Genomic DNA, 27,072 nt, shown 5'->3' on the forward strand with positions numbered 1-27,072 from the left:
ATCGTTGCGAAGGGGGAGAGGAACTACGGGGGAGGGGCAGTTGCCATTATTTATAGGGTGACCAGGGAGGCCTCACGGAGAAGGTAACATTTAAGATGAGTCTTTGATGCTCCCAGTTATGTATTCAGGTACTAGTGCTGAGGCAGAGAAAATCCTAAATCCTAAACCTGACATGCTTGCTCCTAGCCCTGGAGTATCTTTAAGATTGTTAGGGGTATTAGGAGCTAAAGCCGTCTCGCTACCATCAAAATGCTGGCTGCTTATGGTCTGCAAGACTTTTGTCTTGCAGGTCTCTATAGAGGTTCACGGTGAGTCATCCGCCCCTCTTGCAAAGGTTACATCTTTGCAGCGGACACTGTATCTCAGCAGTGGCCCTAGTAATGCAGTCATTCTCAATGGGACCAATGACTCCAGTGCTCAGGGACCTTCCAGAATGACTTGGGGTGTTGCGGGTCGAGTCCTGGAGTCTTTCCTTTGTCTAGGGCCTTTGCTGCTGCACATGTGTTAACTAGTAATCTGGCCTGTGTTTACCTTCAGTAGGAAAATCTCAATAGAAATGACAGTAAGCTTTGCAACTGGCTTTCTCTTCCTTTAAAATGTGTTTGGAAATTGATTTTATCTTTGCAACTAAGCATCTCTGATTCAAGGGAGCTCATTTGTGACAGTGGGAAGGACTTTGAGAAGATGCCAAGCATTCCTTAGACCCATGTTACCTGCTGCCAGTCAGTGCCTGAAATTTATGAATGTGTTTAGTCCCTGTCTCCCCTCCACCAGAATGTAAGCTACTGGAGGGCAGGAGACTTACTTTAGTCACCACTGTTACCCCAGTGCTACCAGAACAAAAACACTGCCAGTCGTGTAGTAGACGCTCAATAAATATTGGTTTAATTGAATAACAGACTACAAGCAATGTGGCAATAAGCAACACAACCAGCAACCATATCTTGGTATCTCCTGAATTATCTGTTGCCCCAAAGATCAAGAAATGGAGATGATCTGTCATCACCAGGGTCTGGACTTTATTTCCAATCATTGCTCTCTCCTCTGTGTCAGTCTGCATGTCAGAGAAACTCATGCTCCTTAATGAGTGTCCAACCTGGCTTGTCATCCTTTCTCTGCCACTACCCAGCTGTGACCTTAGATATGGCTTTGAATTTCTGTGGGCCTATTCCAGCTCTAAAATGTTCTTATTCTATAACCTGGCAAAGCCAGCAGCTGCTGGCTATTTGTGTGAAGCAAGAACACCTTTCTAGAAGGAAGTAGAACAAGCACCTGCTTCTGAAAATTACTTTTTATAAGGAAGTCTGGTTTTGCCCAGTGCAGTTGATTCCATATCTGGGAGGCTCATAAATAACGTCGTTCTCTTTGAATTATTAACTTTAAACTGTTTATAAAAACACAGGTATCACTACTGCTTACCATTTGTTTGAGGTTGTGTGTTTTTCATATGATTTCATATCTGTAATCATCTCTCACACACAAAACCAGATACGATGTGCAGAAAATTGAAAATAAAACATGACTGACATAGCTTCATTCTCTTGGAAATAGTGAGATTATCATGGGCTATGGACTCAGAACTAAAATTGGCACTAGTGAAAGAAAAGATCTAGTAAAAGAAAGTCAATCAAAAGCAACATGAATGAAGATGTTCATTGCTGTATACTTTATAATAGTGAAAAACTGAAAAGTTTCATCAATAGGAGTCTGGCTAGGAACTCATGATACATTTGTACCATAAAAAGTGGTAAAATAGTTAAGGTAAAGAATATACACCCTCAACGGGACTTCCCTGGTGGCGCAGTGGTTAAGAATCCGCCTGCCAATGCAGGGGACACGGGTTCGAGTCCTGATCAGGGAAGATCCCACATGCCACGGAGCAACTAAGCCCATGCGCCACAATTACTGAGCCTGAGCTCTAGAGCCCGTGAGCCACAACTACTGAGCCCGTGTGCTGCAACTACTGAAGCCTGCGTGCCTAGAGCCCATGCTCAGCAACAAGAGGAGCTACCTCCCGCGCACCGCAACAAAGAGTAGCCTCCGCTTGCTGCAAATAGAGAAAGCCCTGACGCAGCAACGAAGACCCAACACAGCCATAAATAAATAAATAAGTAAGTAAGTAAGTAAATAAATAAATATTAAAAAAAAAAGAATATATACCTCAAGACATGTTGCTGAGAGAAAAAAAAGGTATGTTTAGAGTATGTTTACTATGATCTCATGTGTATATAAAAAAGAAAATAAGACATATCTTCTGATCTGACATATGTATGTTAATTCACAGAAAAAGGTCTGGATGGAATAAAATGGTTGACGGTGTTATTTCTGGGAAAGAAGTAGGATTGGTGGGGGCTTGGTGCAGTGACACTGCTTCACTTTTTACTCCAGGCTTCTGTGTTTTTGGCATTTTATAAAACCATAGTCATGAGTGGGTTTTTTGGTAATTATAACACTTGAAATTACTGGAGAGGAAAAGATGTGTGACAAAGAGAAATTGGGGCACAAAGTGAGATTTGAGGTCGGGAGAAGGAAGATGAAACACTTCAGGTAGTGAGTGCTGGCCGTTATCACCAAATCCTGTGATATTTTGTGACTGGTGATATGGAGCTTGTGCCGTGTTCTCAGGATGATATATATATATATATAGATGTCCTACATCACTCCAGAAACTATGATCTACAATGGAGGACCCACAAATCAAGAAAACCCAGTTTCCACATTACCTTCTTTTGGTCTATTTGCAAGCACTGGGTGAGAAAAATTTTGTACCTTTAGGAAACATTGATTCATTTCCATCCCTGGATGAGTAAGTCTGCTACCATAATAGAGCAGTTGTATCGACCACAAAAGTCTTTCCTCTACCCGTGACTTTATTTCCACTTTGTTGGATTTATTCACTCAGTCTGTAACTTTCACTGAGCCCCCATCTGCCACTCTTGGACAAGGGCCCTGCTCTCCTGGAGCTTCTAGTCAGGGGGGTAGACAGAGATGACCATAAGTATCAGGAAGTGGGAACTACTGTGATGAAAATTAAGCGAAGTGATGTGAGAAGGCGAAACCAGGGAACTACGTTAAGAGAGGTAGTTAGGAAAGACTTCTTTGAGGAAGTCATTCATAAACCCAGGCACGCATAACACAGGAAGGAGCCAGATGTGTGATCATTTGAGGGAAGAGTGGTCCAAGCAGAGAGATTACGACGGGGCACAGAGAGGGGGCAAGAGCGTGTGGGACCCAAGAGTTTGCTGCGTGGTTGGGACTTCCGGAGGTTGGACAGGCGAGAGAGGTCTGCAGGACAGGATCATGTCATGCCTGGAGGACAAGGTAAGGATTTTGGATTTTATTCCAGATTTGATGGGAAGCTATGGGGGCGGGGGTCGATTAGGGGAATGATTTAGGTTTATAAAAGATGTCTCTGAATAACTTGATTATAAATGGGTTGAGAGTGGAAGCACGGAGACCCTTGGGAAGATGGCAGGAGGTCCAGTGGGAGAAGATGCTGACTTACACTAGGGTGGTAGCTGTAGATATAAGCTTGCTGGTAGGTTAAAGATGGAGAGCCTGGGAAGGTAGGGTCAGTACTGACTCCTACATATGGGGCTTCAGCAACTAGGGGGTTGCTGAGATGGGGAAGACCAGGCAGGAGCAGATTTGGGGGGGAAAAATCAGTGTCTATTTTGGATATATCAGGTTGTGATGCCCCCTGGACAAACGTCAAATAAGCAGTAAGATACGCTAGCCCAGAGTTAGGGGAGGTCAGGAATAGAGATCCACGTGGGAGCCGCCTATATATAATGACGGTGTTTAAAGCCCTGGAACTTTATGAGGACCAAAGTCTCAGGCTCACTGCAGTGTGCCCATGGATTTCACCCTTCCTTTAGGGTCAGTGCCCAAGCAGACACCTCCATCTCTAAACCTTCCCCCTGCCAACCTTGCTTTGGCTGTTGAAGGCTGTTTGGAGCTTTACAACGTGAAGGACAGTGGGAGAACGTTAGGAAGACACATGTGCTGGGCCTGTAATTAGTGACGAGAGCGCGTTCCATTTGTGTGGCTCTCAACATTGTAATCACTACCTAATTTACTAAAGCTACAAACGGAGCTGAAAAGTGAGCGGACCATTTTAAAGACAGAGTCTAGGTTTGTAGTGTGGTCTTTAGATATTATAAGCTAATCATAAATTCGTATTGCTGTTATAATCTGAGTAAGTATTACAAACTCATGTAAAGTTATACAGAAGAAAGTTTTCAGTGCTATTGGTTGTTGTCAGTTTCACATGCCACTTGCCTACTTTGTTGAAATACAAACACAAACTAAATAAAAATAAGAAACTATGAAAATGTGTCTTTACTTCCAGATGGCATTCCCATTTTGAGTTTATTTAATTTTATTGGAATACTGCATGTATGTATTACATTTTTACCTGTTTTTTTATCAGCAGTATCCTTATACGACTTTATCCTGGTATAAAAATAATATTTTTATGCTTTGAAATCCCTTTCCTATCCCAATGTCATATCCCTTACATTTGCTTCTAGTTTTACGGCCGATTCATTTATTAATTTTTTCCTTTTAAATCCAAGCGGAATTTACTGTGTTGTATAGGGCGAAGTACAAACTTTATTTCTTGTTTCTTTGCTTCCTTAAAAGAATTTGGGGTTAAAAATATGATCGAGCCCTTGTTTATCGTGAATGATTCTTGCTCATTGCAGATAAGCTCCCCAGCCCTCTAGCTGACCAGGTGGTGAGTTCAAGGTCCTAATCCAACAGCACAAGGGAATTCATACCAGCCCTGAGCCTCGAAGATGGTGTCACAGTCTGCGGGCCGGCAGGACTCTCCTGTGGACCCCTGGGAAGGAATCAGCAATGACCCTGGTGACATTGATGGCTCGCCCGGCCTCCTGGACATGGACCACCCCTCTTGCGCATCAAACATCAGGTTTACGAGGCACAGAGCTGCCTGGATTAACCCCCAGTGTGTGCAGCAACAGGTGCAGGACTCGCCCCCCCAGGTGCCAGCAGTGGGGAGCAGAGAGAGCCATACTGCTCGGGACGCTGCCTCTCCCTTGGGCCCTTCACCGTTACCTCTTGGGGACTCCGTGGCGGAGACGTCATTGTCGAAGGGCACTGTGGACTCCATGGGCAGCTCCCCTGCCCGGGGCTCAGCTGAAAAAGGCAGTGCCTCCTCTCTTACCTCAAAGGAAGAATGGGCAGTGCTCCCAGGACGCTGTCCTTGCACGGCTCTGTTCACAAGCTCCAAGATTGATTTGGCTGCTCGCCCGTGTCGTGAGGCTGACAATGCTTTTTTCAAGCCTTCCCAGCTGACAGCTTCCACTGATGCAGGTAACTCTGGTGGGGACTGCCCTCCTTCCTGTCTGTTCTCACACCAGCTCTGCCGGGGGCTGAGGCCAGGTGTTCCTCGCGAGGGAAAAGCTCCTGGGTTTCCACTTTGCCCACCATCCAGGGCATGGACTCAGTTCATGCTGTCTTTGGCCCAGCGCAATGGGTCACGATGGGCAGAGTCAAGGATTCCCCTTCTCCTTAGACTGCAGGGAATGTCATCTTAGCTCAACTTAGTTGATAATCAGTGTCACCTGCCATCTTGGAGCAGGTGTGTGCCCTGCAGGAGAGCACCAGAAGGGCTCTGCATTCAGTGTGGTGATGGAAGGTGGTCCAGACAGAGTGGGCTCCAGTTCACACCAGTGCTGAGGTAGGAGAGGAGCTCGCCTCCCCTGTTAGATTTACCTGGACAGAGTGTGGCTAGAAAAAAAAGTAAGACTTAAAAACAGTAACCACCATTCCTCCAAACTGGACAAAACCTTTTTCTGTTAAAACCAGGGCTATGAGGTTACACACATATTCCTAAAATACTGAAATTCCTAAAATCAGATAATCTATACCAAACGCCACTCAAGAGTCAATAAATTAGCAATTCTTGTTAGAATTGGTGGCACGCTTAGTTTATTTTTAAATATTCATTATGCTATATTCACACTTTGCGTTAACGTGTATTTCTGTTGGAATTCTAGTTCAAATAGTCAATGAAGTTTTTTCTTTCAAAACAGTTTTAAAAGCTGCCTGCCTTTGTATGTGTGTGTGTGTGTGTGTGTGTGTATGTGTGTGTGTGTATTTATTTCTCACTAGCAGGAACCAGTCCTCCCCCTTTCCTAAAATACGGGGTTTATTTGTTCTATTGAAACTTTTGAAAAGTCAAAGACGGTGACAATCTTTAACATATTATTAATAGTTTAAGAAGAGCAGATTTTGGACAGTGTTTCAGTGGGCTAACTTTGAGTTAAGAACCAAATTTGAGCAAAACGGCACAGTCTGATTATAGACCTTTTTTCTCTTTTCGCTTCCCTGGCCGGATAGTTCTCAGGAAAAGAGTGACTTGTAAATTCACTGGTTGAAAAGTGAGAAATTAGTTTCCTACTAGGTTGTCTCAGGGGAGAGTGAGGAGAAAACAGAGAAAATTGAAAGCCCTCTCTCCCACAGGCCACCACCACGACAACTTATAGAGTGACGGAAGATGACCTGTAGGGCCTGGTGTACCCCTGCCCCAAATCATTTTTTGTATTCCTCTACAGGAAGTGGTTCTGCAATTTAAAAGTATCCTTTCTCCAAGAAAGAAAACAGGCACCCCAGCCGCTTTGTCCAAAAACAGTGACTCCCAGCAATCTCTCTAAGTACCTTTAAAAACCACTCTGTCTTTTGAGAGTATCTCTTAAACTTGGTAAGGGGATTCATTCCATGGGCTTAAGAAAAAGAAGTCCCGAGTGAGATGGTTCTTTCTTTCTTTGATATGGGGGCAGCAGTGGGGCGAGCAGGCATTTGCCACAAGGCCTGGAATTTTCCTGGATCTGCTGCCTCTCAAATGGCAGCAGCAGGGCCCTCAGATCCTACAATATTTACTACCTAGTCCTTTTCAGAAAAAGTTTGCCCACCCCAGATGGCTTCTGAAGCAAAGAGGTCCAAAGTTTTCCATGCAACAGTGGAGTTCTTGAGGACGAGGCAGAGGGGTTGGAGGGATCCTGCTTGCCTCTCTGTTTGCCACCTCGAGAGCTTTAAAGCCTTCAAAACATCTGTAGCATTTTGTTCTGATTCACCAGGTTGGGACAACAGCGCTTATGGCTCTCACAGAAATATTTTGCCGTACATGCTGCAATAAGATGTCCCATGACAGGCCTCATTTTTGTCTTGGTGGTGTTCATTGCCAGTAATGGAGTGGCTTAATAAGGTTGCAGAATGGATGAGTCAGCCGAATATATCCTCTGCAGCTTCTTCTTGTTTTTGACTGGAGGAAGAACGTTTTAGAGAAGCAGTGCTGACCTTTTTCAGATAGATTTTGTTTCTGTAAACAGGAAGTTTTAAGTCAAATGCAGTGAGTTGGAGGAATGATCCCACAGTTCTTAAGGCCCTGCTTCTAGACTGTTCCTTCTCACCCTCCATCTCCTGTAGGTAGATTCCATGATCCTCTTCTCTTTCTACCCTCTTTCTTCATTGGTCTCCTCCATTCCCATGGCTCTCTGGGAATCCTTCTCTGAGGATTCCTCCCAAGTTACTCTGGAGGCTTCTTGCAGAAATAATGACCCTCTGCCATCCGCAGCGTCTACCATCAGAAGGGTCTTTCTTCTTCTGTCGTCCTAATTTATTCTAGAATTGTGCTGATTTTTATTTTTTATATTTATTTATTTTATTTTTTATTTTATTTCTTTATTTATTTGGCTGCGTCGGGTCTTAGTTGCGGCATGCAGGATCTTTCCTTGCGGTGCACAGGCTCTTTGTTGCAGCGTGAGGGCTTCTCTCTAGTTGTGGCGTGTGGGTTTTCTCTCTCTAGTTGTGGCACGTGGCGCACGGGCTCCAGAGCGTGTGGGCTCCGTAGTTTGTAGCATGCGGGCTCTCTCGTTGAAGCGCGCGAGGTCAGTAGTTGTGGTACTCGGGCTTAGTTGCCCCGCGGCATGTGGGATCTTAGTTCCCTGACCAGGGATCGAACCTGCGTCCCCTGCATTGCAAGGTGGATTCTTTACCACTGGACCACCAGGGAAGACCCTGTGCTGATTTTTAAAACAGCATTTAAAAGCCACTCCCTAGAATTGTTCTTAGATAATCTTTGAACTTCTTTTTCTCTATTTTTAATAACTTGCTGTATTAGCAGGTGCTATTCAAGTCGGCGGAAGAACCGTTTCTTCAAATTCCTTCTCACCAGAGGCATTCGTGCTCCCTGTGGATGTAGAAAAGGTGAACATAGCTTATTTTTTCTTTTTAAAACCACCAAGAGTGTTAATCCCTTAGAATGTGCTGTTCTGATTTCAATCTGGAAACTTCACTGGATGAGGCATGGCAAATAAGTTTCATTTCAGCATTTGATTGGTAGTGTGTGCACTCAGCTGGGAAGTTTTCCATGATTGATGAATGATGTCTCCCACTGAGGCGCCACCAGTCTAGGGTTTCCTATCACAAGAAATTCAACTTGGGTCTTCTTTTGGTTGCAGTGGGCTAAATCTTCTGTCTCTGGAAGGTGTGGGCTGTACTTGATGTAATGACCTATGATAACGCGGTTGAGTAAACATTTATATGTCTACGCATTAACTCCACTTAAATACAACTTCTTGATTTTTCAATCTAATACACCCTCAGTGGAAAAAAAAGTTGATTATTCTTGTGAGAATTTTAACTGATCATCTTTTCTTCTGCAGGAAAATGCTCACTTTTACATTGCAGATATGATTATATCAGTCATGGAGAATATGAAGTGTAGTATTCTGAGTCAACAGCACACAGAGACCTGGAGTCCAGGAGAGGCCAGCGGGTCGCTTGGGAAAGAGCAGGCAGACTCGGAAGTGACGTTTTATAGCCACATAAAGCAGGAATCTGGCTCTTCCACTTCGGACAGTGGCTCTGAAGGCAAGTGGGGCAAATATGCGAAAGCTTCCGCTGTATTTGCCACGTGCATCCCCTCTGTCAAACCCTCTGTCTAAAGCTTCTGGAGTAACCTGTACAATGCCCACCATTTCTGCCGCTTGGCTTGGAATTGGTCACTGTGCTCCGTTCAGTTATGAAATCGATGTGCTTTTTTCTTGGGCGCCATCCTGCTTTCTCTCTTCCTCTGTCTTGTCACTCAGCATCCCTCTTCTTACACAGGCTTCCTTCCCCCCGTAGTCCTCTTTCATTCATTACGATAACAAGGAGCCCATGATGCGCTGGGTGCTGGTGCTTAAGCACAGGTTAAATATACTTAACTTTATCAGTTATGTATATTTCTGTGCCTGTACTAGGTTGCTATGTAAATTGTATGTTACTGCTGATCGTAATCGAAAGAGTGTGAGAAACACAGAGGTGGGTGACATTGCCCGCATTTAACCCATGAGGAAACCAAGCTGAGAAGTTGATTGTCCCCCAGCTAGAATGGTTTTTCAATGATCACATTTTTCAGTGAGGGTATTTCTTGAGGTAATAGCATGATTTGCAAAATCATTTCCCAATTATTTGGCATTTAGGTAGCTTTCAATATTTTAACACTTTAAAAGGACTGCAGATAGCTCCTTTGTGATCAAAACCTTCCCCTTTCACTTTTTTTTCTCTGTTTAATGACATTCTTAGGATAATTCCCCAAACTGGTATTAGGGATAGGAAAGCATAAACATATTTGTATTAGCTTCCTGGGGCTCCTGTAGCAAAATATGACAAACTGGGTGACGTAAGACAACAGAAATTTATCCTCTCACAGTCGTGGAGGCCAGAGGTCAGCCATGAAGTTGTTGGAAAGGTTGGTTCCTTCCAGAGGCTCTGGTCCACGCCTGTCTCCTGGCTTCTGGCAGTTGCCGGGGATCCTTGATGTTCTTTGATGTGCAGACGCATCCCTCCAGACTCTGCCTCCGTCTTCACAGGATGTTCTTTCTCCGAATATCTGTGTCTGTGTCCAAATCTCCCTCTTTTTATGACACCAGTCGTATTGGATCTAGGGCTCGCCCTGATCCAGTATGACCTCAGCTTAACTTGATTACAATGCAATGACCCTATTTCCAAATCAGGTCGCATTCACAGGTTCTGGGTAGACATGATTTTGGGGGACATGTTCAACCCAGTACAATGTTTGTCACCTATACTCTTTGCCTCACTGTGAAAAAGAAAAGTGTTTTTCCCCCTCTTTCATTTTGTAAAACTTTGTATTATGGAAATTTTCAAGCTTACATAAAAGCAGGCAGAATACTCCTATGGACCCCAATAGACTCAGCAGTCTGTTTCACTTAATCATGTGAATATAAGAACAACACAAAAAGAGCTCCCTGTACTTTTTAATTCTTACAGCTGAATTTTAAAATTTTTAAAAAATCAACTAGCCCTTTCATTCCCCATTTTCGATTTAGCTGGGTGTTGCAGGTTGGGCAGTCCTTTTTCTTCTTGTTGGTGAAAACTCCTTCCTTTCTTCTTCTAGGTTGTGCTGTGTTACAGGTCAGCCCAGTGGTGGAAACACCTACTCACTGTGATGTGATGAAAGAGGACTGCAAATGTGACTTGGATGAATTCGTTATCGTCGGTAAGATTAGGAAACTCATGATCTGTGACTAGATACCCCCTCCCCACATACATACTGACACTCATCACACACAGTACCGCATTACGTGGCATTCAGAGAAGCTCCTCCCAAGATCAGACAATGTCCCTGATATAAAAAATAAGATGTCTCGATATTAATCTCTCATCTCATTTGTAGATTTGAATGCAAAAGCAGGTGCTCGTTATGGTCTGATATCTGTTTGGCGCCTCAATTATATTATGATGAAATTTCACATGGGCATATTTTGAAATCCCATCTTTGGTCATTAGCTGTAGTCTCATAGTAGAAACGCAAAAGAATGTGAAGTATGGAGATGCTGAATAATTGGTCCTTTCTGAGATGCAGGCAGCTATTTCTGTGTTCTCATAAACTTGACTACGATTAAGTGAAACAGATTAAAAGACCTCACTACCCTTTCTTTGATTTTCCCACAGAACTTGGAGATTTCAGCAATGCCACAGAGACCTGTGGATGTTCCTGCAGCTCCTCTAAGAGGTATCATCTGCACACAGGCCCCCGGGCCATCACCTCTGAGGCACTGTGGACCCCAGGCCTCTGACATCTTGGGCCAAATTCAGCCAGTTCCAATAACAAGGATTACTGCTTAGAAATGAAACAATCACTACTAAAGTTCCTACAGTGTTTTTAGAGTGTTTAAAAGACTTTTGTGCACATTCTTATTAATCCTCATGGGTGGGATGGGCGGGTTTTCTTATACCCATTTCTTAAACCCATCCATTTTATGGATGCAGAAACTGAGGTTCGGACGAGATTGTGCCTCAGGACGCCGTGCTGTTAAATAGCAGAGGTTGGACTTGAACTCAGGTCTTCTGACTCTACATCTGGTGCTCTTTTCACCACCCCTCCCCACCTTGGTACCCTCAACAAATACAAGCTGCCCTGTTGAGCCTGGAGGAATTGAGTCGAGTAAGATAACCGGCGGTGGGCGGTTGACGCACGGTCTGCTGTATGACACCTCCTCTGGTTTTTGGAGAGGGAAGGATAGTTGAAAACCTGAAGCACAGGACCCTTAACACACTTCTCATGAATATAGTGTTCCATTTCTGCATCTCTTACATTTTAGTGTCATTTATGAGCCAAACTTCAATTCGGCTGAGCTAATAGCCAAAGAGTTATACCACCTATTCAAGAAGTGCTGGATGTCAGAAGTTAATTATCAGCTGGCAGGCTCCCTGAATGCAGCTGGCTCCATAGTAAGTATCAACAGAAGTTGACCTTGAATCAAAAGTTCCTAAATTCTCATTTTGCCTGCTGTTCACATCAGATGTTTCTGTCTTTCTTTGTTGCTGGGTGCTGATGAATCTGATGCTTATTGAGCGCTTGTGATGCACCAGGGCCTGTGCTCAGCAATTCATGTTTTTGTTTTTTTTTTAAATTAATTAATTAATTAATTAATTATGGCTGTGTTGGGTCTTCGTTTCTGTGCGAGGGCTTTCTCTAGTTGCGGCAAGCGGGGGCCACTCTTCATCGCGGTGCGCGGGCTTCTCACTATCGCGGCCTCTCTTGTTGCGGAGCACAGGCTCCAGACGCGCAGGCTCAGTAGTTGTGGCTCACGGGGCTAGTTGCTCCGTGGCATGTGGGATCTTCCCAGACCAGGGCTCGAACCCGTGTCCCCTGCATTGGCAGGCAGATTCTCAACCACTGTGCCACCAGGGAAACCCAGCAATTCATGTTTTAATCCTCACAAGTCTCCTATTAGGTAGATGCTATTGTTATTTTAATTTTCAAGTGTTAGTTCCAGACCCTCAGTGGGGCTGGTCAGTGGTAGAGCGGCGGGAGTCGAGCCCCAGGCTGCCTCGTTTGAAAGCCCAGGCTGGTTCCCTTCCACACTGCCCGCCGAGCAGGCCACCCACTGGGGCAGAGGACTGTGTGGCAGAGGCTAAAGTCGGGGTGGGAGAAAAGCACTCTGGAAGTGCAGGGAAGGCAGTGTTCCATTTCATCAGGGGAACTTGGGAAGGCTGATAGGCGATCTCAGAATTCAAGTTAAGCATCAGGCCCGGCAGAACTGTAGCAGGTAGGGGCACGTGAAGGGCACTCTTGGCAAAGGGCAGCCGGAGCAAAAGTCAGGGAGGTGTGGGGTGTGTTTCCCTTTTTTTTTTTTTGGCCATGCCGCAGGGCATGCGAGATCTTAGTTACCCCACCAGGGATCAAACCCGTGCCCCCTGCAGTGGAAGCTCAGAGTCTTAACCACTGGACTGCCAGGGAAGTCCCTGTGGTGTGTTTCTTTTTTTCTCTTAATATTTTTTAAAATTAATTAATTAATTAATCTTTGGCTGCATTGGGTCTTCGTTTCTTCTGGCGGGCTTTTCTCTAGTTGTGGCGAGCGGGGGCTACTCTTTGTTGCGGTGCATGGGCTTCTCATTGTGGTGGCTTCTCTTGTTGCAGAGCACGGGCTCTAGGCGCACGGGCTTCAGTAGTTGTGACACGTGGGCTCAGTAGTTGTGGCTCGCGGGCTCTAGAGAGCAGGCTCAGTAGTTGTGGCGCACGGGCTTGGTTGCTCTGCGGCATGTGGGGTCTTCCCGGACCAGGCATTGAACCCGTGTCCCCTGCATTGGCAGGCGGATTCTTTTTTTTTTTTTTTTAAATATATTTATTTATTTATTTTTGGTTGTGTTGGGTCTTCGTTTCTGTGCGAGGGCTTTCTCTAGTTGTGGCAAGTGGGGGCCACTCTTCATCGCGGTGCGCGGGCCTCTCACTGTCGCGGCCTCTCTTGTTGCGGAGCACAAGCTCCAGACGTGCAGGCTCAGTAGTTGTGGCTCACGGGCCTAGTTGCTCCGTGGCATGTGGGATCTTCCCAGACCAGGGCTCGAACCCGTGTTCCCTGCATTGGCAGGCAGATTCTCATCCACTGCGCCACCAGGGAAGCCCTGGCAGGCGGATTCTTAACCACTGCACCACCAGGGAAGTCCACATGGCGTGTTTCTTGAGCAGAGTGATTCGGTGTGGTTGGAAAACGTGTGTTTGTGTGTAGCTGGGTGTGTTTTGGGGACAGTTCATCTTAATCTTCCTTGGAAATTAAGCTCAAAAGCGACCAAACTATGGAGGGCATAGATGCTAAGTTCAGGAGTTTGGATTTTAGATGCTAAGAGGAAAGTATAATGGTTGGGAGAGGGGCCTCTGCACCTGTGTAAGCCGGGAAGTGTCTGCAGAGAGCTGCTTCTGGAAAAGTCTGACTGCGACAGGGGATTCTGATCCGCAGCATTTGTCAGCCTATTGACTAAGCAGGGTAAGGTTCTGCTGTGCACGAAAGCATTCCAGGTCACACTGACCTACTTACAGCAATTCGAAGTCTGGAAACAAAAGAACTAACTGAAAATACCAAGCAAAGTGATCTCAGCTGCGTGGTGTCTTAAGCAATTCTCCTGCAGAGGGTTTTAGACCAGGGCTCTCTGCCCAGGTCCTTTAGTTCAGATGAAAGCAGTTTTCATTTCTCAAGGTAAATTTTAATGTTGGGAACACATCTGAATGTTCTTTTATTTCAGTTCCTGAAATATGCTTGCTGCTCCTAAATCCTCTTCTGGGTCATTTATGCAGGTTGTAAATGAAGAATGTGTCCAGAAAGACTTTGAATCCAGCACGGATGTAGTACAGGAAATTAAATTGAAGTCGAGGATCAGAGAGACTGGAGACTGGGCGCCCCCTAGGTTTCAAATCATATTTAATGTTCATCCACCACTCAAGTAAGTCTGGGTTGCTGCTTGGACCCTCCAGTCACGTTAAAACAAGTGGTGATGGGTCCCACCTGACTCGTTCTGAAAATAGGTGAAGGCAAAAAATAATACACCAAGGGACAAAGAAAAATTTGTTTTACGAAGAGTAAAGTTGGGCATATTTTTTCTGAGTTAGCTTTCTTGGCACCCTGTTTATCATGGGCTTTTGGGTTCTGTAAGTTTTGACAACTTGAGAATTTAACGATGTGTCCTTAATTATGAACATTACATCACAATTGAAAAGTAAATAGGCTCATATTAAGTGGCTAATCGTGAGCCTTAAGAATTACATACAATAATTTTAAGACTAGACCACTCTATTTTCCAGTGCAATGTGAAGTAAAAATCAATGAATTACTTTTTTTTAAGGAAAATTTAATCTTGAAAAGCGCACCTATAGTTAAACAGAATGCAAATAAAAATATCTTTGTTCTCTATGAAGTAACAAAATCCTAAAAGACAAAAAAACTAAGATGGTGCAAAAAACAGGAAATAAATACATTGTATATAAATATATTTAATAATTTAAAGTAGTGTTTATTCTGAGAGTAGATGACATTGTAGACAAAGGGACGTGTAACGAAATACAGTTATTTTCATTTCTCTTGGTTGGTATTTAATACAGTGTACAAACTGCAGAGTTATGAAGGGACTGGTAAGGGTCATTGCCTTCCCTGTGGAGGTGCCTTATAGACTGTTTATTTTTTTCTTTCGAGAGAATGCCAGGAAGTTCTCTGGGGCTGCTTGGGCAGAAGAGCCCCCTCTCCGAGCCTTGTTGAGGGGTCATTTTCCTTGGTGTGGGATGTCTTTCCTCTGGGATTTCCCTGGGTCCTCTCAAAGGCACATGAGTAGGGCTCCACATATTTTTACCGTGGCCACTTTTGCTGACCCTAAACTGTATTAAAATTTTACAACTTTCTCCATATTTCCAAATCCCATGTGGAACTGTGACACTAACAGTTCAATAGCAAACACTTCAATAGACTATCTTTCAGCAAAAATGTTTGATAGCATTGTCTTCTATTACCTCTTATTCATCTAAATGTCTTTGGATCCATCTGTAAACCGCCCAAGTGCATCATGTCTAGGTGTCTCGTCCCCCTGAACTTTCTCCCACGTATTACGTGCCTCTAATTCTCCGTGGAGAGAGAATTCTGTGTATGCCCAGTGAGAAGTCTCTAAAGACCCCTTGGTGGAATAGTTACTTGTGATACTGACTTCTGCTTTGGTGGCAGCAGGGGCTTTTAAAAGACCTAGAGATTTCAACTAGAAAACTCTATTGAATAATTCTATTTCTTTCCCAAATGAAAAATGATAAAATTAAGCCCCCATGCCAAGAAAAGTATGATGATGTCAATTTCTCTTCCAATCAGTGAAAAATGCCCCCTTGGCCTTTTCTGAAATGTAACTCTTACCATTTTCTGCCCTCAGGAGGGATCTCATGGTAGCAGCCCAAAATTTTTTCTGTGCTGGCTGTGGAACTCCAATAGAACCTAGTAAGTATGGATAATGGGTTGCCTGCTTATTAGGTGATAACATTTTTTTCTTAAAACATAAGTATGGGTATATTTTTCTCTCAAATGCATACAAGCAATAATTACACAGCAACAAATCTTTTGTTCAACAATGATTTGAGTCATAAGCATGTGAATGAAATTTACATAATTTCATATCCATACCCTTGCATTTTTAAATACTGTAAGTTAAAAAGCACCCCCAAATAACCAATTCTTATATTTCCTTTTTATCCCTCTATACATCCAAAGTTGGGCGGTGCATCGTTTTTGTCAGACGTGCCTTTGATGAGAAGTTATAGGCGCTTCACGATGCTGCCCTCTCTTTCGTGAAGGGGCCACCGTGACCTACAAGGCTCTGTGACTGCCCATTACCTCTCCGACTCTTCTCTCCTAGCTTTCTCCCCGCCCGGCATTGAGCTCCAGCCACACGGTCTCCCTGTTTATCCTTGAAGGCGGCAGCCTCTCTCCTGACTCAGGGATTTGCATTTGTGTTTTTCTCTCCCTGGAATGCCCTCCCTACAACATCCCCCTGACTGGTTCCCTTCCTTCCTTCTTCTCTTCATTCACAGATCTTCCCTGGCTACCCTATCGAAACTGTCCACCTCACCACCCTCCTGGCCACAAACACACACATATACACTTTATATTCCCCTTTCTTTCTATTTTTTATTCAACCACTTATCTCCCTAAAATATTCTTTCCTATTTTACTGATTTTTCTTACTATTGTCTGTCTCCCTCAGAAGACTCTAAGTTCCATGAGGACAGATATGTGGTCTGTTTTATCCATTGCTTTATCTGTTGCTCCTACAAGCGTGCCTGGCACACAGTTGGGACTCAAAAGATATTTGTTGAATGATTGAATGGCTTACACAGGAGCTAGCCAGACTCCTCTGAGAGGGTTTGAGGGAGTGGCCCCAGGGCCTAGAAAATTAGGTTTCACCCCATCAGAAAGGCGAGTTGCTCACTTGAGACTGGGAATCACTTGTTTTGCTGTGAAGGCATCCATAGGTCTAACCTGAGAAGGCTGGGAAGAGGAGCTTTGTGGGAAAGGGTTCCTTTGATAGGCAGTCTTGGAAGGAAAAAGACTTTGAGCATCTCCACCTCAAGAAATAAAAATAGAAAGCAGAAATCTATCTGAACTTCCTTCTGCCATGTTGAATGATAACGCCTGCCATGTGTCACAGTTGTAACTAATTTTCTTTGAATGACCCTCTTCCCCGCTAGTCTAGTGGGGACCATGTCTCTTTGCTTAACCACTGTATCCTGGTGCCTCAGTAAATATTGAATGCATGACTCAGAAACTGTGAATGCGTGACTATGATTCCACCAACTTTTAAAGTACTTCCCAGAGTTTGTTCACATGTGGAGACGTAGGCCTGCACCACTGATAATAGCATGGTCCTTCCCTCATGGAGCTTGCTGACAGGAAGTCATCAGCCAAGTAAATAACAGGGTGATGCCTGCGACGAAAGAGAAAGGCAAGAGTGCTATGGGATTTACAGCCAGGGAACTTAATCTGGGCTCAGGGGGCTGGGAGTGAAAGATTTCAGAAGGAAGTGATTGTCCCCATAGCAGAGAGAGAGAGAGAGAGAGAGAGAGAGTGTGTGTGTGTGTGTGTGTGTGTGTGTGTGTGTGTGTGTACGGGTTGGGGGGGGTCACCATATGTAAAGGGCCCAAGGCTACTGCAAAGAAGTCCTGTATGACTGGAGAGTAGGAACAAGAGCAGACAACATGCTGCAGAGGTAGGCAGAGCACAGAGGGCAGAAGCGTTAGCAACCGTGGAAATCATTTTGGACTTTTCCCGTGAACTTCCTATAGTTCTTAGGATAATTTTAACTTTTCATTTCGAGATATTTTTAGACCTACAGAGGAGTTGCAAAAATAGTACAAGCACATCCCATATACCCTTCACCCACCCTTCACCTTGTAATAATCATAGTATAATTATTAAAACTGATACATTAGCATTGATACAATCCTAGTAACTAACCTACAGGGTTTATTTGGGTTTCACTAATGACCGCTATCCGTTCCAGGGTCCAATCCAGAATTCCACATTGAATTTAGTTGTCGTGTCTTCTTACTCTCCTCCAATCTCACACAAACGGAATCATTTGAAACGTAAGCAGCAGAAAGGATGGTATTTTACCCTTTAGCAGGTCCTAAAAACAAGGATGATGAACAGTTATCCCACCAAAGAAAATTCATAACGATTCTCTAATATTGTCTAATATTAGTCCAGATTCATTCGCGGTCCTCGAGCTGACGTTTATAGCTAATTTGTCCACCCAGTTTCCAACCAAGTTTCATACATTGCATTTCGTCATTATTTCTCTTTAGTCAGCTTTATTCTAGAACTGCACTGTCCAGTGTGGTAGCCACCAGCCCCTGTGGCTACTGAAAATTAAAATTAATTAAAATGAAAAATCCAGTTCCTCCAGCACACGGGTCACATTTCAAGTGCCCAGCAGCTACCTCTGGCCAGTAGTGACTGTATCGGACAGCACAGATCAAGAACCTTTCTGTCCCCACAGAAAGCTCTGTTGGACAGCGCTGTTCTAGAATTTTTCCCTCTTATTTTTTTTCTATGACACTGACTTCTCCTGAGATGAGAACAGCTGTGGTTCAGAGCAGAGTTTCTCAACCTCAGTGCTGTTGACTTTGTTATGTGTGGGGGATGGGGTGGAAGAGACTATACTGTGCATTGTTGGGAGGGGCATGGGGGAGACTACCCCGTGAGTTGTAGGAAGTTGGGCGGCATCACTAGATGCCTCTAGCAGCTCCCCAGTTGTGACAACCAAAATTGTCTCTAGACATTTCCAAATGTCCCTTAGGGGGAAAATCACTCCTGGTCGAGAACCACCCAGGTTTAGGGTGCTTTGTTTTGTTCTGTTTTAATTCAAGGACTGAGGAAACCAGAAGAGATGGACGTAATTCATTCTGTATCGACAGTATAATGCTTAGTATCTATTCAATGAAATTTGGTTAATGAGTGGCGGGATGTTGAAACGTTAGGATTTTAGATGTTAGGGAAAGATGCATTCTAACAGGAAAATGCATTGGCCCCTTCTGTCCTCCTCTGTCTTCACATCTTGCTAAGTTCGATCAGAAAAATAGAGTTTAGGGGCCAGGATATCCCTGTGTTTTTCCCGTTTAATATAAAATGTGTTGAGGCCCTATCATACGCAAAATAATACTCATTATTCTTCATATCAGAGATCTTAATAGATCTCTGGGAAATAGACACAGTACACTAGACTTCTCAAAGTTTCAAATTTGAGAGCTCAGACATAAATCATTAAGCACTTAATAAGTTCTTCACAAATAATTTGTCAACCCTAGAGAAGTGTCATGTGTTAGAGTTTGACAATAGCGTATGTACCTATGTACTTACTGTTGACCCTCATCATTCACGAATTCCGTATTTGCAAATTTGCCTACTCCCTAAAATTTACTTGTGACTCCAAAATCAGTACTCAAGGTGTTTTCACAGGCATTCACAGGTATGTGCAAAGCACAGAAAAATTGATCGCCTGAAATGTGAGTTGCCCGATGCACTTGCTCCCAGCTGAAATTGAACAAGGCAGCTCTGCCTTCGGTTTCAGCTCTCATGCTGTAAACAGGTCCTTTTCACAGTTTATTTAGTGCCATGTGTTTTTACATTTTTGCATTTTGGGGTGGTTTCAGCTGTTTAAAATGGCCCCCAAGCATAGTGCTGAAGTGCTGTCCGGTGTTCCGAAGCATAGGAAGGCTGTGATGTGCCTTAAGGAGAAAATCAGCTTCCTTCATGAATGACAAATGTCAGCCTCGGCTCGTCTTAGACCCTAGGCGTGAGGGAGGAGCACACAGGAGGCTGAACTGAACTGCCATTTTCTTTCTTAAGCCGGGTGGTGGGCACCCACGTATTGGTTGCATTAATTTCTATGCCTTTTGTTTGTCAATATGTTTTATTAACAATATTTCCAAAAGCAATGCATGTTCATTTTAGCAAATTAAAAAGTGCAAAGAGCAAAATTCCTTTCTTTCCCCCACCCTCTAGAAGTATTCAGTGCTGGCTTTTTGGTGGGCACTTTTTTGGACTGTGTGTGGTTATTTTTAAAAACAAAATACAGATCACATTATACACACCTATACCTGGACGTCCACTGCCCACACTCTTCCCTGTATTTCATAGGCCCTCGGGCATCTCACTGTTGAGTGCGTCATGCTTATTCAACCGGTTGCTTCTTAATGGATATTTAGATCGCCCCCCCCCCCATCTATTATAAATGTGCTGTAATGAATACTTTTCTCTATTGCCACACGTGCAAGTTAGCATTTCTGTCTAATGCTGCAGAATTAAGATTACTGCCTCACGTTTAAGAATTGAACTATATCACGGAAATGTCCTACAAGGTAGCCTCTCCTGTCAACCCTGTGAGTGAGTGCCCACCACTCTACACTTCACCAGCTCTGGATCTCTTAAATGTGTGACAGTCTGAGGCAAAGCCAAGTATTTCACTCATTTTATATGCATGTCTTTGTTACTGAGACTGAGTGTTTTTTACATCTTTACTGGTTGTGTTTCCTCTTCCTATGTATTCCCATCCTTTGTGCATGTTTTTATTTTTTTCCTCACTGATTTATTCAGGAACTCTTTGGGGTGCTACTTCCTAACAGTCTACATAGAGTGCGTTATCATTTCCAAAGTGTCTTTCATATGTGTGATATCACGGAATCCAGTTCTGAGTTGTTTTTGTGGCTTCAGGACAGTTAGCCTGAAGAGATTCGGGCTTGTAAGAGTCTTCCTGCCAGTAAGGGGTTGAGTCTGGACTCCCACCAAATCCCCAGACCCTGAATCACATATTCTTTTGGCCACACGTCAGTTTAAGAGGCCCATCTTCCAAATCCAAGAGTGTTTCGGGAGGGTTCTATTTCCCAACATCTGTTACACGAAAGCAAAGCTCATGAATGGCCATGACTCAAGGCCTCCGGTGTCTGCCAGAGCTTCCCCAGCGCGGCTTCAGCGTCGTGAAAACAGCGATCTGAGTCTTGCCCTTGGGTGGGACTTGGAGGTGGGGGACAGGCAAGGGTGGGTTTCCAGCGTCACGTGATCAGCGCTTATCCTCCTGTGTGTCCCACAGAGTTTATGAATCGGCTCCGGTACTGCGAATACCTGGGCAAGTATTTCTGTGACTGCTGCCACTCGTACGCGGAGTCGTGCACCCCTGCCCGGATCCTCAGGATGTGGGACTTCAGGAGGTACTATGTCAGCAATTTCTCCAAACGGCTGCTGGACAGCATATGGAACCAGCCCATCTTCAATTTGCTGCACGTCGGCCATGGCCTGTATACGAAGGCCAAGGAGCTGGACAGAGTGAGGGTGAGTAGTAGCTGCCTTTCCGGGGAAGGGAGTCCAGCGGCTGAAAGGGTCCTGTGGCTGTAAATGGACATCTCCCCCAGCTCAGGGCATCCAGACAGACCCTCTAAGGGGCAGATTTACCATCCAGCGGATGGAGCTTATGCTTCAGAGACCCTCGCCTGCTTGGGCTCTTTCCGTGGTCCCAAACCGAATTTCACATTTATGCGTAGTTTTCATTTATACCTAGCTTTTGAATTTTATTATCTTTTGAATAAAAATTGTATGTGTTTAAGGTGTACAACACGACGATTTGGTATACGTATACATGGTGAAATGATTGCTAGTCAAGCTAATTAACCTATCCATCCCCCCACACAGTTACCTGTTGGGTGTGTGTGGTAAGAACACCTGAAATTTACTCTCTCAGCAGATTTCCAGTATTTAATGTAGTCTCGTGAACGGTAGTCATCATGCTGTACATGAGGTCTCTAGACTTTTCCTACATAACTGCAACTCTGTACCCTGGACCAACATCTCTCCATTTCCCTCACTTCTTCCCCCCTAGGAACCACCCTTCTAGTCTCTGCTTTTATGTACTTGACTTTTTTAGATTCCACATATAAGTGAGATCATGCAGTCTTCGTCTTTCTGTGTCTGGCTTATCTCACTTAGCATCATGTCCTCCAGGTCATCCATGGTATCTTAAATCGCAGGACCTCCTCCTTTTGTACATAGTTTGGTGTTTTTTTTAAAGAAGTCCCCCAACATTGTATAAGCTTCAGGTTCCCCAAGACCTGGGTCCCTCCTGGACCCTCTGTAGATCTCTGGACTCAGTAATGAACCCCTGCTATAAAGACTGTGTATTTCAAAGGCTTATTTTCTAGAGTTGTAGCATTTCAAGGTTAGAAATGACATTTAATTTTGACTTATACATTTCCAGTGTTATTTTTTTTTTAAACATCTTTATTGGAGTATCATTGCTTTACAATGGTGTGTTAGTTTCTGCTGTATCACAAAGTGAATCAGCTATACGTATACATCTATCCTCCAGTGTTCTTTTATCACATTTACTTTTCCCCCTGTTTGGTTCCTCACATCAGGAAATCCAGGAGCAGCTATTTCATATCGGGAAGCTGTTGAAGACCTGCAGGTTTGCTGAAAGGTGCTACCGCTGGCTGGGACTGGCGGGCGGGCCTGTGAATGGGAGGTCTGATAACCCGTTGCACTTGCTGATGCTTTGTGCCTCCAGGCCCAGCTGCTCCAGTACATAGCCGTCACCTTGTGACTCTCCTTGGGGATGTGGACCCCCTCTTGAATGTTGCTAAGCCTTCTAACTCACTAGCAGGGAATTTAACATGTTAAGAAGAATGGACCAGTATAAGGATGAAAGAACTCTAGCCAGTGGGCTATTATTATTCTTATCATTATTTTAAATTGTGATAAAATACACATAACATAAAATGTACCATCCTAACCCTTTGTAAGTGTCCAGTTAAGGGGTTAAGTACGTTCACATTGCTGGCCAACCATCACCACCGTCCATCCACAGAACCCTTTTCATCTTGTAAAACTGAAACTCTGTACCCATTCAACACCATCTCCCCAGCCTCCATTCCCCCAGCCTGTGGGAACCACCCTTCCCTTTTCTGTCTCTATGATTTTGACTATTCCAAGTACCTCATATGAGTGGAATCAAACAGTATTTGTCATTTTGTGACTGGCTTATTTCATGTAGTATCATGTCTTTAAGCGTCACCCCACGCTGTGGCCTGTGTCAGGATTTCCTTCCTTTGTAAGGCTGAATGACATTGCATTGTATGTATATTCCACCTTTTGTGGATCCATCCATCCTTCTTGGGTTGCTTTCTTTTGCTTATCGTGACTAGTGTTGCTATACTGATAGAGAGGCATGTCAACTTTTACTGGCTGTGTAACAGTCTGTGCTATGATGTGGTATTAAGTATTGTCCTATTACTGAACGCCTCATACATTTTAAATATCTTTTGTTATTAAAAAAAAAAAAAAAGCACTAAGCTTTAGCTGAATCTCTGTCCACATCCATAGGTATGGCCTGAGGATGAACTTCTGAAGACCATGGCCATAAAGGCACAGTCATGAATTCATTTAGCAGAGATATTTTTAAGTGGAGGAAGAGTAGGTTACTCAAGGAGTTAACTCAAGGAGTTAGGATCATAGGTTTTAAAAAATTGTTGTTCTGTTTCAAAGCTGCTTTCCGTTTCTGATCTTTATTGGGTGACGCTGCATTGCTTTTGAATTACATTTCTCCTGGAGGAACTTGTTTTCTGTAGTGGTTTGTCCTTGAGCTCCACCTCATGGCGTTGGGGTGAGAGGTTCATTTCTTCTCAGGACCTCAATTTTCTCTGTAACATGTAACAACATTCACAATCTTACCATCTACGAAAATTTCTTGAATATCCACTCTGTGCTTCAGATAAACAAGCAACAGTACACATGTTAAGGGAGAGTCTGGGGAGAAAGTCGGCACAGAGACATTTGTGCCAGAATGTGTGTCCGTCACTGTGCACGTGCCCTGAGAGTGCTGGGGGCGGGCAGCATGTAGTTCATATGGGGCGAGGTGGGGAAGCGAGCAGACAAGGCTTTCTGGAGACAAAGCCTGAGCTTGAAGAGCAATTCAGAGCGAAGATGAGGGGTCAGGGATCCTTTGGCCGACGAAGTAGTGTGAGCAAGGACCCTGGGCTGGGCAGAGAATTAAACATGGTCTGGCATCCCTAGAATGTCAAGTCCAGTGTAGGCAGTGGCTGGCTTGGGAATGCAGTGCTGCTAACAGATTTAGGGTGTTCCAGAGCAGATCAGGAGGGCTCGGAGAAGATTATGTTCAGTTTTGAATGCCCTTGGGACATCCAAGTGCCTTTGACCAGCCTGCAGTTGGATGCCTGAATCTTAATCTCAGCGCTGGACCAGTGGTTTGGGAGTCATAGTAACTCTCCTGAGGCATCACTCAGTGATGCTGATGGACTTGAAATTTAGTGGAAATGAATCAAGTGGTAACTTTTATCTCAGTACACGTTTTCAGGACTGGAAACACAAAATTTCAGTTTTCTTTTGCTCAACGTGCACATGGGCAGGCTGCCAGAGACAATTTTCTTGTTCAGCTTTTTGAAATTCGGCGTTTATGGAATTTTAACTTCCTGGCTTCCGAGCAGATTTGCAAAATGTAAAGCGGGGAGTAAAGTTAACTTGTTCCCGGGGCTATTTTTTAAAAAGTTGCGTTCAAAATATTCAGTGTGAGTGCCAGGAAAAAACACCCCCCTGTTTCTGCCCTGGCCTGTGTCGGGGGTGGGGTTTGATTTCCCCTTGGTTTCCTTTCCGGCAGCACATTAAAGGAGTTTGAACAGGTGCCAGGACACTTGACTGATGAGCTTCACCTGTTCTCCCTGGAGGACCTGGTCCGGGTCAAGAAAGGGCTGCTGGCGCCCTTGCTCAAGGACATTCTGAAAGTTTCCCTCGCGCACGTGGCCAGCTGTGAGGTGAGGTTTGTCTGCCCTGGTGGGTGCATCCCTGAACTGTCCCTTCTGTGGCCAGGCCTGGGCAGGGTGTTCTGCACTTGCCTCGTTTAACCCTCACAAACTCTGAGGAAAGTGCCAGCAACACTATCTGCAGATAAGAAAAATGAGGTTCAGAGCTGTTAAGTACCAGACCAAGAGCATCCTACTGGGATGCAAGCCTGGGCCAAGCGACTGGTAGTCTGGGCACCCAGCGCTGCGTGGGACCTCCCTCGACTCCCATCTGCCCTGACGTGCCAAATGCAGCCATGTAGACTCAGGATCCAGTGGATCAGGAGCTCTGTGTCTTCACAGACTGACGAATTACAGGGGAGCTATCAGAAACAAAATGAGATCCTTTAAGAACACATGTTTAAAATCGTGATCATTCTCTGGTGCCTCAAACTGCCCTGATGTGCAATTTCTCCAGACAAAACAAATGCACATTTATTGTTCTGATTCTTCCATTGTGGCAGGATATAGCATCCCGTTCCTTCTAGAGGCTAGAATCATAGACATTTAAAAATTGGTGTTTACAGAACTCTGTCTCATTAGAACTCTTGTATAGTTAAGAGTAATTTACAGTCTTGGCTTATAGAATACCAAACTGAAATCTTTACATCATCTGCCGTAGACAAGCTTTTTACTTGTTACGTATATCCATGACATTCAGTGGCCTTGTGCAAATATGATATGTTGCTTGGGCATATCTTTTGTCCCATGCAGAATGTTTCATTTGACTTCTATGAAAATTGCAATTCACGAATTTATATAAACGTTTTAAATGCAGAAACTTGTTACTTCCACAGTCAACCTGGGGGATGCTAGAATAAAAGATTTCAATACCTGAGGGAAAAACTGGTGTTTATAAAGTTCTGTGAAAGTTGTAACTCAGCTTCTGTGTCAGGAGAAACATTACCAATGAGGACTCTCACTTTTTGACTCCTATTCCTACAGCTGTGTCAAGGAAAGGGCTTCATTTGCGAATTTTGCCGGAGTACAGCTGTCATCTTCCCATTTCAGACCGCAACGTGTAGAAGATGTTCAGGTATCATAATGCGATAATACCTTAAGCTTTATAGTAGCTTAATAACTTAAGCGCAAAGTTAAGTTTGATGACTTAAGCACAAAATTAACTTAAAACAGCTTAATAACTAGAGCACTGTGTTATTTCTTTAAAGTATAATAATGCTGGTGTGTGCTTCTATGCTGAATTGGAGCCAATAAAGTTTTGGGTGCATAGGGAGGAGTATTTGAGTGGGGCAGAGATAACGGATGATGTCTTATGGAACAGGGTTTGGAGAGAGGCGGTGGTCCCTGTTTGGCCTGTCCCCCCAATTCTTCCACATCAGGGCAAGTTACAGCTGCCCCTGTTTTGTAATTGAATCACAGTCAATCCCAAGTTCACCAGGGCACTTCTCAGGTTCAACACCTGCGAGAGTATGAAGGCAGCAGGGTTGGGCAGAGGGAGAAGTTGAACTGTGGTGGGGGTGCCATGAAGACTCAGTGCATCTCAGGGGGAGCTGGGATGGTTTTACGGCATTTTCCCAAACTGGAGACAGAGAGCCAGCCAGGCCTTTAAACCTCATATTGACCAGTCACTAGATGCGGGCTGGGGCCAGCAAGGGGGCATGACCTTGATCAAGCCAGCTCTCTTTAGTCAGGGCCATTTCCAGAGAAGGGATGCCTCCTCCTGAGCCATCAGCCACTGACACTCTTAGCACCCTGGGGGGTGGTCTTTGGACGGATCTGGGACACACTGCAGCATCCACTACATCAAGCTCTCTGAGCCTCATGTTCTACTGGCCCTCATGACCTACTGGGGACTTTATTAGTCCCTCTGAGTTTCAACCTGCCTGATTTCTCTTTGGAAGACTCTGGTTTCTGGGTTCAGGTCCCCTCTCTCCCCGGGATGGGGATGAGCGTCTGTACATATTTGAGAAAACCAGCTACCTGTTTGCTGACGGTTGTCCTCCTTGCTTGCAGCATGCAGGGCTTGCTTTCACAAGCAGTGCTTCCGGCCCTCCGAGTGCCCCCGGTGTGCAAGGATCACAGCAAGGAGAAGACTTTTGGAAAGTTTGCCTTCTGTGGCGACGTCGTGCCCTTGACTATCGTGAGAAAGACTGTGAAACACTTGTTATGATCACGTCTCCTATTGATAAGACTGTTTTATTATTGACTGTTGTCTATTAAGAAAAAAGATGGCCAATATTCTCTTTATTATATATATTTAATATTTTACAAGAATGCAGATTCTTTGTTATTAAGCGTAGGGTTGTTACTGGTGATTTTGTTTACAAATGTTCAATGTTTTTGCTGCTACTGGTTTTTTAAGGTTTTTTTTCTTTTGATACTTCTTACATTGTATTTGAATAGTTGTATTTAGCTAATGGTGGAGCCTATTT

General features: G+C 44.3%; 1 protein-coding gene across 1 annotated transcript; it reads left to right on the forward strand.

Moving 5' to 3' along the window:
- Positions 1-2,059: 2,059 nt before the first annotated feature.
- On the forward strand, positions 2,060-26,870 carry RUBCNL (rubicon like autophagy enhancer). Its single transcript, XM_068526705.1, has 14 exons — positions 2,060-2,111; positions 4,707-5,337; positions 8,150-8,232; positions 8,691-8,898; positions 10,430-10,531; positions 10,987-11,047; positions 11,637-11,766; positions 14,108-14,253; positions 15,715-15,779; positions 20,926-21,164; positions 22,244-22,305; positions 24,499-24,652; positions 25,625-25,715; positions 26,654-26,870. Exons 2-14 carry the CDS (start codon positions 4,800-4,802, stop codon positions 26,773-26,775), a joined length of 2,001 nt encoding a protein of 666 aa, XP_068382806.1. The 5' UTR covers positions 2,060-2,111; positions 4,707-4,799; the 3' UTR covers positions 26,776-26,870.
- Positions 26,871-27,072: the final 202 nt, after the last annotated feature.

This window comes from Eschrichtius robustus, chromosome 18 (genome assembly GCF_028021215.1).
Source record: "Eschrichtius robustus isolate mEscRob2 chromosome 18, mEscRob2.pri, whole genome shotgun sequence".
Lineage (NCBI taxonomy): Eukaryota > Metazoa > Chordata > Mammalia > Artiodactyla > Eschrichtiidae > Eschrichtius > Eschrichtius robustus.

What these genes read in the sequence shown, in the direction of transcription:
- RUBCNL (XM_068526705.1), top strand. Translation starts at nt 4,800, where the DNA reads ATGGTGTCACAGTCTGCGGGCCGGCAGGACTCTCCTGTGGACCCCTGG. An exon ending in TCCCTGTGGATGTAGAAAAG is followed by an intron (nt 8,233 to 8,690) that starts GTGAACATAGCT and finishes TTTCTTCTGCAG; the next exon opens with GAAAATGCTCACTTTTACAT. An exon ending in AGGAGCTGGACAGAGTGAGG is followed by an intron (nt 21,165 to 22,243) that starts GTGAGTAGTAGC and finishes TCCTCACATCAG; the next exon opens with GAAATCCAGGAGCAGCTATT.